Genomic DNA, 15,576 nt, shown 5'->3' with positions numbered 1-15,576 from the left:
TTACTGAGAAAGCAAGGGATTTGCATGCATTAATATAATATTTTTCATTCCCCAGAATGCTGAGTCACAAAATGTAACCCAATCAGGAGATATACTTGCACACAAAATACCCGTCAGGAAGGTCTGGTATAGATAAGATTGTGTAATAAGTATTTACTGCTTAGACTTTCTTAACTTTAAGGACACTTGAGCTGATGATTAAGCAGGACAAATGAAAGTTTGCCTGTTTTCTTAAGTAAAAAAATTTTCATAAAGTCCATGCTCTTCTTTCACAGGGTATTATAATTAAGACAAACATTTGTGCATGCACACACAAATTTTGTCTTGAAGTGATTTTTCCCACTGTTATAATATTTATCTCCCATATCAATGTTACTGAAGGCACATTACACATCTTAATTCTTTATTCTCTGAATCCAAAAACATTTGATATAGATACTGTCTGTACCTGCAGTAACTTTATGAATGCTTTCTTTTATTCCTTCAAGTCTTTCATAAGCAATTTCAATTTTCAAATAAGAAATCTCAGAAACTTCCATTCACTTTTCAAGCAGTTATAGGATCAACTCTTGCATTAGCATTGTGCTGACATTAGCAACATTCCCACAGCAAGAGTTCAACATTGCCAGAGGACTGTGTACATTTCTAATGTTCCATTTTGTTCATTATAGTATATATATTGGTATCAAAAAAGATCTTTCGTGTGAATGATTCAATGAAATTTAACTAAGTGCCTCAGAGCACCCATAAAGGTACAGATCAAATGAAGCATTCCATCCAGGAGAGGGCACTGATGCAGAAAGGAGTAACTTGGTGTTTCAACACCTAAACACAGACATTAACCTGAAACTTGTCTTTACAGCAGTGTTCACAGAACTACGGAGTGAGTAAAACACCAGTTTGACATCTGCTGGCTGAAAATTCATGTAAAGGATATGACTGTGTGGGGTAGAAACCACATAACTGATAAGGGATCATTTCGAGGAAGTATATGCTGTATTTTTAGCTGTGTAAAAGGTCAACATTACAACAAGTGTACGGTAACTATCTTTGAGTACGTATCACTTTTCCTGATGTGAGGTTATGGGACTGTTAGGGAAAGTGCTTCATATGAACACACCCAGCTTGTTTCAAGATTTCAGTTTGAGTAGGAATTGAATTTCACTGTTTACTTTGGAAAGCCACTCAAGCAAAGACACGTGTGAGTATTACAGCCAGAAGCTAACATTCAAAAAGCTGCTGAGCCTCTGCACTGGCTTGCCATACAAAGGGCAGTTCTGCTCCCACTTCTCCTTACCTTGCCCCTACTTCTCTACTTATACAGATTATTCTCACATGGTTGTATTCTTTCCTCAAGTCACTTCTGACAGCAGAGAATGAAACTTTGCCATCTAACTTTTTCTGCAAATTCAGCAAGGTCAATTGGCTCACGCCAATAACATGCATTTGATAGCTGGTACAAGGGATGCAGCAGGAACACTGGAATAAAGCAGGAAGGAGGGAGCAGGAGCTTTCGGGTGCAGTATGTTGTTGAGTGGCACAGGTCATTCCATTGATACCTAGAGTTTGCAGGTTATATTTTGAAAATTCTCTTTGAATCAACATCACTGATACACACTAGCTTAAAATTTAAAGATCAAAAATTGCAGACTTATCTCTCTATCCATGCTGAGGAAAAGAGAAAAAGAGTTATTTGGTAATTAGAATTATACAAAAAAATTGTACTGTAAGGGAGAAAGTTAGACACATGATGTTACTTTTGTAGATTACATTTCAGTTTGACAATCATTGTGCAAAAACTTGTATGAAATAGTCAACTGCAGGACCTTTGGTGAAACACATTGAATAGGCATGTCCTTTAGAACAATACCCTACAACATCATATCCATGAGGGGGTTGCTAGGAGCTCGTATTCCATTTTGACACATGAGCAACGACACCCAAAGCCATGGCATGCCTTCAAAAAGCTAGCCTGAATCTTTCTAATTTCAGTAGAATTCCTGAAGAAATTTGCTCTAACCATGCTTCCATTATGCTCTAACCACACTTAACATTTCTCTAAGGAATTAATAACTCTAATGCTGCATGCTTATTTTGAGCAAGTTCTCATATGGTACATTATACCAGACAGTATATATAAGACAGAGTACAGGTAAGATTCAAAGCTACTTACCACAATGTGTTGATAAGGATCTATGACGGCCATTTTTGCCTTAGTTTTTATTCAGAATTGTCAAATGTCTATTTCAATCCTACACAGAAGAGGCTTCCCAGTTTGTCAAAGCAGACTTCAGTATGACAGATCCTTTAACTATTGCATAAAGAAAAAGAAATTCTTATGTTCTTTTTAAGCTATATTTTGTAACAGAGCAAATTAGTTCTCTGACATTAGGAAGGTTCCACAATTCATTTGTTTACCAAGAACTTAATTTCATGTAAGCTACAGAGGTATAGATACTTACTTACCTGAACTAGAGAAAACTTCTTGTGCTTATTTGCTCTACCTCAGGGTAAGGCTATGAACCAAATATCTTGAATTCCAGTCATCCAAGTGTTTTTAGTAGCTCTACAGACAAACAAAAGAATAGAGCAATTATATTTATTACATACATTCAAATGTATACGCTGCCTTGCATTACAATTCTAGTAAAAAAAAAAAATTAAAAAAAAAAAATCAGTGTTTAGTTAATTAGCCCTTTTACAGTAGTGACAAATTACTGGTTCCCATGCTTTGCTCATGTATTAAAGTGCTCACATGGTCAGGACAAAGATGAAGGTCCTCTTTTTATCCTCCTTTCTGTACAAGGTGAGGTACAAGGCTATGTCCTGCACTCACCCCAAGGGACATGAATTTTAGAACTAAACAGCATAAGCACAATAGTTAACGACTTGCACCAGACAACTGCAATCCTCCATAGTAAGGGTCTGTTTAGCCATTTTAACATAGCTTTTCATGCCATGTTCACTTTGAAAGCTTTTTCCACAAAGAGCAAATTCCCAAAGTCACACCCAACTGCACCTAAGAAAATAACAGAAAACAAATTCCAGCATCTAATCCACAGCAACAGCACGGGAGAAACAAGGTTTACCTCTTACTCTGTGTAGAGCTCCCATCACTCCATTTTCATCACAAATTAAAAAGTATATGCTTTGCTGATGTGCAGTGATTGTTCTTCCCATGCCTTGCTAAGAGAGCATGGGTGGCAGGAAGGATTCTAAGCACATTCTGGGGTGAAGTTTGGCAATGAGGTTGGTACAACATAAATAGCGAGACAGAAGATTTTAAAATTGGGAAACCACATTTGACTTCCTGCTAAAGAGGACACAGTAGATGAAGATTGTGACTCTCTTTTTGAAAGATGACCTGTCAGCCTGTAACCAATTACTGAAACTGCAAGTGATACAGAGTAACTAAGACTTCCTTTCAGTAAAAAGAGAGTGCTATAAAATACTCTAGCAGGGCTGAAAGTCAGGAAACATCACAGAAGCCTTGAACAAGATAAATTTAGACCTTACCTAGTGCTGGAGGCTACCTTAGAGGCCAAAAGTGAGGAAGACAGAGGTGGTTAAAAAGGAAAAAAAAAAAATAATAAAAAAAAAAATGAATAAGTCAGGCTAGTTCTCTATATACAGCTGTCCACCACCTCCTGGAGAACTTCACGTTACAGTAACCTCCTGTAACAGGAGGCAAGACTGGTGAGTCAGGGCAAGTCAGACGTACTCCTGTAATACACTTCATCAAGCTGGATTTAGCCCAAAAGAAAAAAAAAATTTTACATTCTTCAAGGAATGACTTTACCAACAGGAACATTAACATTTGGGATCAGGCTCAGTCAGCATAGGTTCATGAAGGGCAGGTCCTGCTTAACCAACCTGACCACCTTCTACAAAAAGGTGACCCATCTGGTTGATGAGGGAAAGTCTTGGGATATTGGCTATGTGGACTTAAGCAAAGCATTTGACACTGTCTCGCACAGTGTTCTCCTGGACAAACTGGCTGCTTATGGCCTGGATAGGTGCATTCTGCACTGGGTTGGAAACTGGCTGGATGGCAGAGCCCAAAGAGCAGTGGTAAATGGTATCACATCTAGTTGGCAACCAGTCACCAGTGATATCTCTCAGGGCTTGGCGTTAGGGCCAGTGTTGTTTAACATCTTCATTGATGATTTGGATGAGGGGATTGAGTGACCCTATGAAAGTGGATCTGAGTAAACCAAAGTAAGGAGTTAAGTAATTTGAGAATGAAAGAGTTCCTTGAGTTAACACAGTCAAATTAGCTTTTTTTTTTTTTTTTTACTTGTATTGAAATTGAATTAGAAATAAAAAAAAGTCTTGACTGTTAAAAAAAAAAAAAAAAAGTTCAGCTGAGGGACTCCAGGAATATTCTTTAAAAATGGCAAAGATCACTGTCCTTTTCTACAGAAATCCAAGCCACACGACAGATAGTTCAGATGGCAGAGCCTCAAAATTTGTTAAAAAACCTCAAGCAGCTGATCAGTAAATCCCCACTGTGTGGGTCTGACTCCCTGTAGCATATGTGGGAAGCAGCTAGCTTGTTTTTTTGAGCAAGAAAGCCACAACACAAAGAAGAATGTGAAAAATCTGGTGGCATTTCCATGAAAAAGGATTATTAGGATATATTCCCTGTCAAAACAACTACAGTACACTAGTCAAGTTCACCTATTATTGAAATAATTTCAAAAAGATCATCCATGCAGGCTATTTCTTCTATGCACTCCACTATTAAGAAAAAGCAAGATTGAAAAATGTCCAGCATTTACATACACTAGGGTTTCAGAATTTAGTTATTCCACAAAAAAATGTATGTATGACAGTTATCCATTCAAAGGCATTCTTACCTTTGGAAGCCCAACATAACGCAGTAAAGAACAAAACCTTACATTTAAAGATAACAGGTGCCCCAAGTACCTAGCACATTTGAGACTTCAAGCCAGGTTCTCAGAAATGGAAAAACTTGATACCAGTGGCAGCTTTAAAAGCATTGCCAAAAATGCAAACACTTAAATAATAACTTCTAAAATTAAATCATATACCTCTCCAATGCAACACCTAACTGGACAGAGTTGTTTGTTGAATATATTCCTTTAAAACTGAAGTGAATGGAAGAAAAACCTCCAATGCATTTAATTCTTACCTGGACCTTTGACAAAACTTTCCACTTCCTCTACTGTGCTGGTCAAGAGCTGTTGCCTGCCAAAACCTCCAGGAACCCCCTTTAAGAAGCCTCATTGGTACTGTGTAAAGAAGTGTTGCTGAATGTCTTAGGGCACCAGATTTAGACTCCAAAGATCTCAATCCAAACCCCCTACTCTTCCTTGGCGACAACAGGGAGGTCATCCAACTTCTAACATTTCTGGGCCAATGCCTTTAAAAGATTTTAATAAATCATGAGAGTTTGCTTCTTACATATCTTGAACTTAGCTATGCCTTCATTTCTTTTATTGCTTTCCTGCTGTAAAATAGGGATGGTTTAAAATAAAAAATAAATAATAAAACACAAAAAACAAAACTAGGGAAAATACCAGAATAAATTTTAATGTAAGTATTTATGTTTGACTTTTAGGGGAAGAGACAAGCATACAGAGCTGCCCAGTGCTCTCAGGCTTCAATTACAGATGACAATCCTTCTGCATTACAGTTATGCTGTGGTTACACACAAAAGAACAACAGCAATAGTAGCTAAAAAATACAAGGAGCTGGTGAAATTCACAGCTGGCTTCTGTTCAGGTAACACACGTCTACAATCAAACAAACGTAGCTGAAAGTTAGGCAAACATTTGCTTTAAATATCTTTTAAAGTTCTTTTTTAATTTAACTCAATCCAGAGCAAGTTATCCAAACTGCTCTTTTCTTCTGAACTTCCTGGCATTTCAGTGCCAACTGTAAGACCAGCCAGCACACACAGGCTACCGCCTTGCTGGCTCTGCAGGGATGGAGAAAGGACTGCACACAGAAGGTGCATTTCACCATCTCACACTCATCATGTCTGTGCAATATGACTCATCATTGAAACTTCCATGTTCTTGTTTTGAAGCATTTACTCAAAATACAAGCTCTGGTCACTGTCTGCAATAAAGAGGACAAATGTGCTGCACTTCCTTTGGTCTATATGGTCATAACATTATAAAGCATGACAAAGTACAGTGACTCAAGGAAATTTGTCAGGACTTTCTAGTAAAAGTAGTCATGAACAAACTTCTGACGCTGAGACTTTTCAGCCTTTTAAATGACGTAAAATTTATATGGAAACACTTTATGGCTACTGCCAGCTGTAGTTTGAGTAATATAAATGTATGCTTTACATACAACCACAGACACAAAGGCAACTATAAGCATCCCTGCTCCATATATTATACTCTTGAGGGGAGAGACGAAGTGGTAAACTTATACTATGAGATATTTCTTTGCATTTTTTATCTACAAGTAATTTTATAATCAGCTGATTTAATAAATAAATACTAGACCTAGAAGGATAGCCCAACTGTCCTATCCTTTTTCTTAAGAAGTCTGTGGCTGGACACCTTTGCAATAGAAAGTGCATCAATACCAGTGGTCTTTGTCTAACTCTCACCCTCCACACAAAGCCAAACAGCCTGGGACAAAGCCTGCCTGACCCCACACAGCTGAGTCTCTAGCCAAAGAGACTTTCAGTCCAGGACTTGAGCAGTTACAAAAAAGCTTTGGAGTTAACAGATTGTGTTTGAAGCCAAACATACACCACCAAAGCATTTACTCAAGGATTTTGATTTTCTCTAGGAATTCAAGTGAGACTTTGTTGCTGCTCCTCCACAGCCCTCTCCTAGCTGAAGACAGTAAGCAGCAGGCTATCTTCCTGCTCTGAGACTGCACAAGGGAGCGGCATGTTATTCTGACCCTTCTTGAGCTTCCTCTGTCTTCACCATGCCTCTCACTACTTCTCTGAGGCTCTCTGTTCCCTGGTCATCTCTGCCATCCATGCTCCAGCCAATGAGTGCCTGTACCTGCTCTCCTCACAGGGCTACAGTGGCAGTGTTGAAAGGACTTGAATTTTCTGCTCCACCATTTCGGCTGAGTTCGGAGTAACAACAGCAAAAATGCCAAGCTGCTGCAAGAGCTCTCGTGCAATCTCTCAGCTGATTTAGTCAGAAAACTTTGAAGCGGATGACGCTTCATTTTTAGACAACTCTCAAGTGCTAATGTTACCAATGCAAGTCAAGCCCTGAGGGGACAAGGGGAAGGATCTAAGCCACTATTAACATTACCAACTATGGCTTTGGACATGGATTAAAACTGAAAATAACATTTTGATTTAATACAATTATTGGAAATTTTTCAATTTATCATAAACAAGAAGATATATCAAACCCTATGTAATCTGATTCTACCAGTACTAAGAGATTAGCTACATCAATGTCAGATAAAGCAATCAAAACCTATAAAACTAACAAAAAAGCAGTAACTGCTAGCTACCCAGACCTTAAATGTGGCCTTCAGGAATGCAATACAATCTAATTCACTAAGGAGCCACAAACAACGACTTGAGAAGCAAACAGACAGCAATTAAAGTCAAGAAGAAACCCCATATTTACATATTCCCTTGTTAAAATAGCTTTGCAAAATTAGGGAGGTAAGGGGGACTTTCATGCTCTTCTCTGAGGCATAGAGGATTGGTCAGCCAGAGAAAGTTCAGCAAAACTTAGACGAACAATGACTACTCTCTTACCAAACTGTTTTCATTTATTTATTTCTTAAGACACTGAGGATTTACTACCTTCCTTGTCAACTCAAAATCTCTCTCAGCATATTAAAACACCAGCTGATGTGCCCACTCTGTGCTGAAAGGAAACGACACGTATTAAAGGACAAAGGAATGCACAGTAGAGATATTCAAGGACTTTTCAACAAGCATTTTTGTTCAGAAAACATCAATTTATCAAAGCAAAAAGCTGTCAGAGAATTACATCAGTTTTATTAAAACTCTTTTGGGGAGAGTTTAATCACATTTATGCTCAAAACTGAAGTTAATGCAAAATAGCCAGTCTGTATGTGGCCAAGTCACTCTTAGGGGAGACTAAAGTTCACATTCCCACTCTGCTCATTTCAGAGCAGACATACTCATTTTAGTTTCCCTCATCCCTGATGCTTGTTCTTTTGATGACCCTTCATTTATGTGATACCAAGAAGCAGGACTGACCCACAGTCAACTATATATTCTACTCCAGCATGCAAAAAAATTCAGGGACAAATTCTTCATCTGAAACATGCAGAAAACAGGTTGAACACCACTTTCCTCCTGCACACACCAGTGTGTTAGCCAGCACTCTCCTGCTCTGCTCTACTTAGCACCATCATGTTTTCTGAGCTTCTTTCAGAAGCATTTATACATCATAGCTGATCATAGACAGGCCTACGTAAAGAAGTAATTTTAAAAAGAAGGAGGAACTGGCAAGAGAAGCTAGGCTTGGTTCATATGATCCTCCTTACTTTTCACTCACTGGTGAAAAAAGTTTTACAAGCAACAAAACCTGTTTTCCTTCAGCTTTACCATATCAAACATCTTCATGCTTGCATTTTTTTAGTTTCTAAATTACAAGAGATAACCCTTAGAAGCACATAAGAGATAAGCCAAGAAAAAAACAAAACCCTACACCTTAATTTTTTTCAGACACCACCACCTAATAAAAATCACTGTAATCATAATGGCCATTTTTTCACAACAGTGTGGATTTTGGGAGGGGAGAATGCATAAGAGGAGACTACAAGACATGGTTTCAGGATTTTATACATAATTTTTGATTTGGATTTTATTTAATGACTGGGAAGAAGCCATTTAATTTCTCTATATCAAAAACACCCTTCTAAAAAATTAAACCTATATTCACCAGGCCACAGGGAAGTTGAAGAGCTCATTAAATTAATAAATTTGGGATTCTTTTAAAAAGGAATTTAAGTATAAAAAGCAAAGTCATACTGGAAGTATGTCATAGTTAAATGTAATCAGTCATTTACCAGGAAGGTATGTGCTATCCAAAGTGGAAAACGCCAGAGAAATGCAAGATGTTGGCAGATTTTGCAATTAGCAAAGAACTGGTTATTATTACTGTCAGCACAGACATCATGCCAACATCCTACAGGAACCTGAAACTGCCTGGTTAAAAAAAAAAAAAGAACAACAAATGAGTCTGCCAGTATCACCAGTGAACACACACAAACCCATAAAGGTAAACCGTTATATCCATAAAGGATATAAGAAAAGCTAGGACTCGCTTACTCTTAGATGTCACACAAGCTGCTACTCTGATTTGTCTTGAGGGTTTTCACTAGCATTGTCCTTGATTTGTAGCTGCAGGGTTTTGGTTACGTGAAGAAAAAGTATTTTTCCACATAAGACAACAGCCGAAAACACCATGGTTGTGAAATCTTAGCAGATTCATGCCTTTACCAAAAGATAAAGGGGTGTTGCACTTACTGCTAAGATTAAAAACTCATTATCAATTCTCTTTGGATTAGAAGGAAAAAAAAAGAGATTTAAACAAAAACGCAGCATAAGACTTACTAGTTCCATATTTTATAGAATTGCCTAGGTCGAGATAGGATCATATTTGCAGATGTTCATTTAAGCAGGCATCCATATTCATGAATCTTTAAATAGAAGTGCCTCTAAAGTACATTATCTTTTGCAATTCTCCATTATGGATTATTCTTAAAAGATATTACACAACAGTAACAATCAGAAAATTTCAAATTAGTTATATTCTACAGGTCTAGACAGTCACCTAATCCTCAAAATGATTTGTAGCTCTGTGTTGGGTTTTTTTTCTTAACAGGACTGCAACACTAGGCAGCAGCTGCTGATTTTGCATAGAGTTACACATTTCCATGTTGAGTACAAAGGCACAATTTTTCTGATGGAATATGCAAAGCAATGGTTCAGGCTACAGCGAAAGCTTCTTCATGTTTGGTACAACAACTGCCCCCAAGTGGTGTTTGTTTTCTCACTGATGTTAATGGAGTTTGGAACAGGCCAAAAATGAATCCTGTACTTGGGAGCATTTACTTTTAGCATCCAAGAAGTTAAATGCATGTTCTAGTAGTTCTAGTAGTCAAGGCCCATATACTATCTATAACCTTGACACATAGACAGGGAGGAGAAAATTTAAAAAAATAAAAAAATAAAAAAATAAAAAAAAAAAAGAAAACAAACACCAAAACCACACACTTACCCTACAAGTCTTTCCAAAACCCAGATTTTTCTATTTAAGAGTCTGGCCAATGCAATAGACTAGACAGGATGATAGTCTATACATTCACTGTGCTGCTTACTCCATTATCTCCATCTACCCCAACATTCCACTTATCAGTCTTGTTCATCATGCATGTCTTCAGAAATTCAATCCCTTGGGGGCTGCGACTGTCACTTATGACAGGAAATACATATTTGTATAGATGATCTTACAATCTCTGTGTGTGCAAATATATAGCTTTATAATCACTGTAAATACAAAAGGATAATTTATTACAAAAGTACACATTCCTACAGATCTTCGCTAAATATATAAGCATTGTTATAACTGACTGATAATACTAGTAGGAAAAGAAATAAAAGCTTTACTGATGTATGAGATCATTTCAAGGAAAATATTAGATAAATATCAAAGATGAGTCAGTTCAATGGTTTTACTATCAGATAACCAGAAAAAACACAAATGTGACTGACTCAAAACATGTATAGCTATGAACTTGTCTATATGGAAGCTTTTGATCTCGTATTTTCTGTCTTTCTAAATCTGCATATTTAGCAACGGAAGCTGCAACGATGGAGAGACAAGGATTCCTGTTTGCAAACAGCCTGCTTTATATTTTGAAAAACACGCTTTCAACATCCTAAGGTGGTGAAAATAAACAATAAGCAATATTTAGTTTAGTAATCAAGCCTATAAGCATCTGCCGAAGTAATTTTGTTATCAGCAGACAAAAAGAAGCACTGTATTCTTTGCTGTAAGTTCTAGGATGCACCATTAACAACACTACCACTCATTTGAGAGGATCTTGCATCCCAAAATTTAAAAAGTGCTTGGAAAGAGACCTGTGGAGCACACTCAGACACTCAAGGTAAGATTCACCTCACTTAACCCCAAACACTGTGCTTAGCTAGCAGAGAAAGAGACATTCCTAGCACATAATTTATGTGACCTGTTAGATATCTGCCTTAAGTATCACACTAATTTTACCCTCGAAGTGCCTGTTTTTCCTCCAGGGATTAATTGAAGAGCCTGGACAACCCACACATCAGCTTCTACAATGTCTGTATTTGTCAATCCAGATCCCAAAAGCTTCCGTCACTACGCATACTGATGGTCTGCGAAGCCCCAGCATGCAACAAAAGCATGAGCCGAGACGGGAGGTGTCATCTCAGCAATGATCTTTCCAGGAAAGGAAAATATACTGGGAGAAATCCTGCAGTGTCCATGCATCCCACATCTGCCAGCTGATACAGGACCAACACAGGCTTCAAAGTTACCACTGGTGATAGCCCACGGATTTCATTATGAAAATTAGAGAAAAGGAATAAAATTTGTACAGTGATGGCCCCATCATCTATAAATATGTGTCTGATAATTCTCCCTTCACCAACACTGTCGTCTTTCTTATAGAAATCATCTCATTCTACACAATACATTCAAGCTGAAGAATTAATTGATATTTCTAAGGGAAGTCCACCAATTCTCACTTGCAGTATTGCCACAATATATTCCATTTCTAAAAAATTAGGCTAAGGTTTAAATGTTCATTAGTAACTTCTACTTTCTCCACAACCTGTCCAAAATTACAAATAGGTAGATAGATAGAAAGAAAATTCCTTGTAGGTTCTTGCTGCTTTGTTTGCTCTCACTTTGTGGGCCACTTTCACATGTCCTAGAGACCACCTCCCATTCCTGCACCATGGGCTGAGTAACCCTGCTCCAGACATTGACACACAGGCTACTGGAAATTGGTACAGTCAGGAAATTCATATCATTTCTCTGAGGTAAACAGTAGATGAAAGCCCTCAGGAAAGTCTGAATACTAGGGTGGGTTGGGGTGGTTTTTCTTGGTTTGTTGTTTTTTGTTGGCCTTTTTAAAAAAAAAAAAAAAAAAAAGAAAGAGTTCTTTTGAAAGTATGCTGTTACTACATCACATTATTATAACCTAGGGCAGTGATGAGATCATTTCCATTACTAAGACAGGTTCTGGGATTTGTTTTTCAGACTAGTGAGAAAGATGCAGTTATATCACTGAGGCATAGCAAACACACACAAGAGAGTTCATCACCTCTCAAGAAGATGATAGCCAATTCTGCTGCCACTGCCCATGAAGTCAAAGCAAAATTCTTCCACAGATTACATAGAGCTTCTGTTTAGAAAGAGGCAAATGAAACAAAAACAGATCAGTTGTAAGCTCAGTTTAAAAGCACGTCTTGTGACCAGTTCCCCGTGTTTTAGCTGGGAGCTGAAACACCAGCTGAACCAGAGCTGCAGGAAAGTACTTGATTTTATTGCTTAAATCATCTCCAGATTGCAAGTCACATATTTTTGACACGTACTTGTCTTTAAAGCAACCACTGAAACACGGGCTTCCCCATCAATGCTAAGTAAGCAATTCGTCAAGAATTTAGTTTTACTCCCTCAAGGTCCCTACCCTTCCTAGGATACTGCCCCTAGGATAAGGAGACTTTGATCCACACTAGTATTTCGTATCAGGTAAAGAATAAAGTTGAATTTAATCTCCAATCTCTCAACTCCACACACTAACCACAGGCCATACAGTACTATGAGCTTCTACCTGTTGTGCTAGAAAGTTTTCCACAGAAAACTAAGTATTTTCTCATATTTTGTACTCAGTTTTCATATGCTTGAATTTCTGGATACAAGCAGGAGACATCTCCTTCTCTCACAGGAATTGAAGTAATGTGCACCTGCAAAGTCCTTGCTACATTGCACTGTATCGAGTCCTTTGGCATTGCCAGGAATACATGCCAGATAAAAGTAGAAGTTATCCAAAATGTCAGCGAAGCTTGCTCAATGGCTTTGCAGGAATAGCTCTGAAGGAAATAGTGCTCACCCACACTGATTATTTTTCCCTAATGTATGACTAAAAGGTGTGAACTGAAGCATACCAAGGCAAAACCAGACTGGCTGAAACATTTCCCATCCTAGCTATTTTAAGCCAGCTGACAAAAGTAATTAGTCAAAGTATCATGAAAATTCAAGAAAGGCACCTTATGATAACTATGTTCAATAAAATACATTCAGATTAAGATGAAATCAAGTATGCAACCATACTGAACTTCTTTTCTTTCCCCTCTAATTCTTCTAAGAGAAACAAGTCACAAACAGCACTTGGTGCCAAGAGTCAAACTGGTATTTTTCCAGTGCAGATTAACTGGCCAGGCAGGAGGAGATTAAATTATGTGATTCAAGCATAAATATTTCCATTTCTCTTTTGTTATGTATCCCTGCCATAGTAGAACAAGAGAGTGCAGAAAGGTCATAAAGGGACAACTTTGAGATTTTGAGAGATAACAATGGCAGAGGAACATTTAAGTCCATACTGTATATTCAAAACCTCCCACTAACAGAAAGAAAAAGAATAAGCGCATCAGGTTTAGGTTCACATTTTCTCTCTGAAATTCTTAGTAGGCTGAACAACTGTTGGTAACCACAAAGAAGCTGATCCTATCAATCATTTCTTACAGTAACTATCTGAGCCTGCCGAAGTGCAGAAAATCATTTTCCTGCCAGGAACATCCACTGCCATTAGAAGTCCTACCCGTACCATGGCTTCTCACTTGGGATTAGATCTTTATCTGTTTTCACAGTCTGCATACCTTCAACCGCAAGAAGGCTCCAAACTGAAAGTTTCACACTCCACAGCGCAGGTAGCCAAACTAATTTTCTCCAAAGGTATGACACAAGGTGCCAACAGACCAGCTCTTGCCCAGCTCTACAGGACTCATACAGCCAGCAGGTGCTGGAGCCTCAGCAGCTCTATTTCACAGTAGCTCAAACCCACTGTCAGTGGCTACTCAAGGGAAGCTGACAGACTTTGCACCAAGGCAAACCCCTAAGCAACTGAAGAGGAGAAGCACAACCACCAGCACAAGGACTGGTCATACCACTGAGGCAGCAGCTTCTCCAACTGATGCAGCAGGACTGACCGCAGGTCAACCAGGACAACAAATTAACTTCTACCAGCAAGTGTGCAAGTTTGGTCCCAAAGAGGAACATGTAACCCCATGAAAACAAAGGATTACAGCCTGTGATCATACTTCCAACACACAATGATAACAGAGGCTTGTTTATAAGTCATGGACAAGAGCTTATGCTTTTTTTTTTTTTCCCCAGACCCAAATGAAAATCTGCTATTACAGACATTTTATGAAATTTTTTCCTCACCAGATGTATTGTTTTACTTCCCTATACATTTCAAAATGGATTGCTTCATCATGCATACTACGCAAGGGTAAGCAAAAGAGATGGCAGAGTTTGCAGTACTCATTGCCAAAATCAGTCCCAGTGACACTGGACCAAGGCAAGCGTGAACATACACCTCAAGAGGGACTCATCATGAGTAATGCAGTTTATGCAACTTTCCCAGTCTCTCTTTCCATTTGCTGCACGATCACCACGAGCATGTCCTCGTACCTCTCGCTGCACACGTTTGCACTGCTCTGGCACCCATCCTGAGCCTTGCAAACGCTTTTTTACCCTTTGCTGCGTTTCTCTCATGAAAGCTTCGTTTTACGCGCGTACATACTTGCGCAGGGCGGACGCCGTACAGCGACTGCGTTCCTGACAAGGAGGCGAGCGGGCAGCGCGCCTTCCTCAGCAGCCACGGCCTCGCTGCCCGGAGCTGCCGGACGGGCAAGGCGGCGGCGGCAGGTGCTGGACGCGGAGCCCGGCGGTCCCCTGACCCCGATCACCCTTCGCGGCGCCCCTCATGGAAGGGGGTAGAACCAGCCGCCCGCCCTGCGCGAGGAAGGGCGGAGAGCGTCCCTTCTCACCGCCGCGCTCTGGGCCGCCCCTGCGGCTGCTTCAACCGCCCCAGCCCAGGGCCTCCGCGCCCTGCCTGCCCGCGGGGTCGGGCGCAATAGCCCCGCGCGCGCCCCCCCCCGTCAGCCCTGCCCTCCCCTCCCACCCCGCGGAGGAGCCGCTGTTGAGCGCGTAAGAAGGAGGCACCGCGCTTACAGCTGCCTGAGGTCCGGCGAGCTCGGCCATCCCTCTCGGCTAGAGCACGGTCGCGGTCCCCATTGCGGGCATGCGGCACTTTTCAGCGCGCGGCGGGGGAGGTGCCAGCCATCAGCTGACGGCCGCCTCTTAAGGAGGCGCGAAAGACCGGCCAGCTGGCTGGGGCGGCTCCGAGGCGGGTTCGGTCTCGGCTCCGTGCCTTGCGCAGCGCGAGGCGCAGGCTTGGCCATGGTGGGGCGGCGGCGGCGGCGGCGGCGGCGGCGGCGGCGGCGGCGGCGGCGGCGGCGGCGGTGGTCAGTGCTCCGCGGATGGGAAGGCAGCCCTGAGGGCAGGCGAGTAGCCTTAAGGG

The 15,576-nt window shown here is 40.2% G+C and overlaps 1 protein-coding gene across 2 annotated transcripts in view; it reads right to left on the bottom strand.

Annotated features, from left to right (window-relative positions):
• PLA2G4A (phospholipase A2 group IVA) overlaps positions 1-15,353 on the bottom strand; it is a 79,034-nt gene extending 63,681 nt beyond the window's left edge. Inside the window, exons 1-3 of one of the 2 annotated variants that reach the window (XM_030494739.1) lie at positions 15,228-15,353; positions 2,463-2,566; positions 2,174-2,311 (exon numbers count right to left, since the gene is read on the bottom strand). In XM_030494739.1, the coding sequence (XP_030350599.1) occupies positions 2,174-2,206 (33 nt within the window). In that variant the 5' untranslated portion in view covers positions 2,207-2,311; positions 2,463-2,566; positions 15,228-15,353. The remainder of the gene's footprint in view (positions 1-2,173; positions 2,312-2,462; positions 2,567-15,227) is intronic. The other variant, XM_030494738.1, reaches the window with a different exon arrangement.
• Between the last annotated feature and the right edge of the window lie 223 nt (positions 15,354-15,576).

Source organism: Strigops habroptila, chromosome 8 (assembly GCF_004027225.2).
Source record: "Strigops habroptila isolate Jane chromosome 8, bStrHab1.2.pri, whole genome shotgun sequence".
Taxonomy (NCBI): Eukaryota; Metazoa; Chordata; class Aves; order Psittaciformes; family Psittacidae; genus Strigops; species Strigops habroptila.
This window is presented reverse-complemented; position numbering and strand designations above follow the sequence as displayed.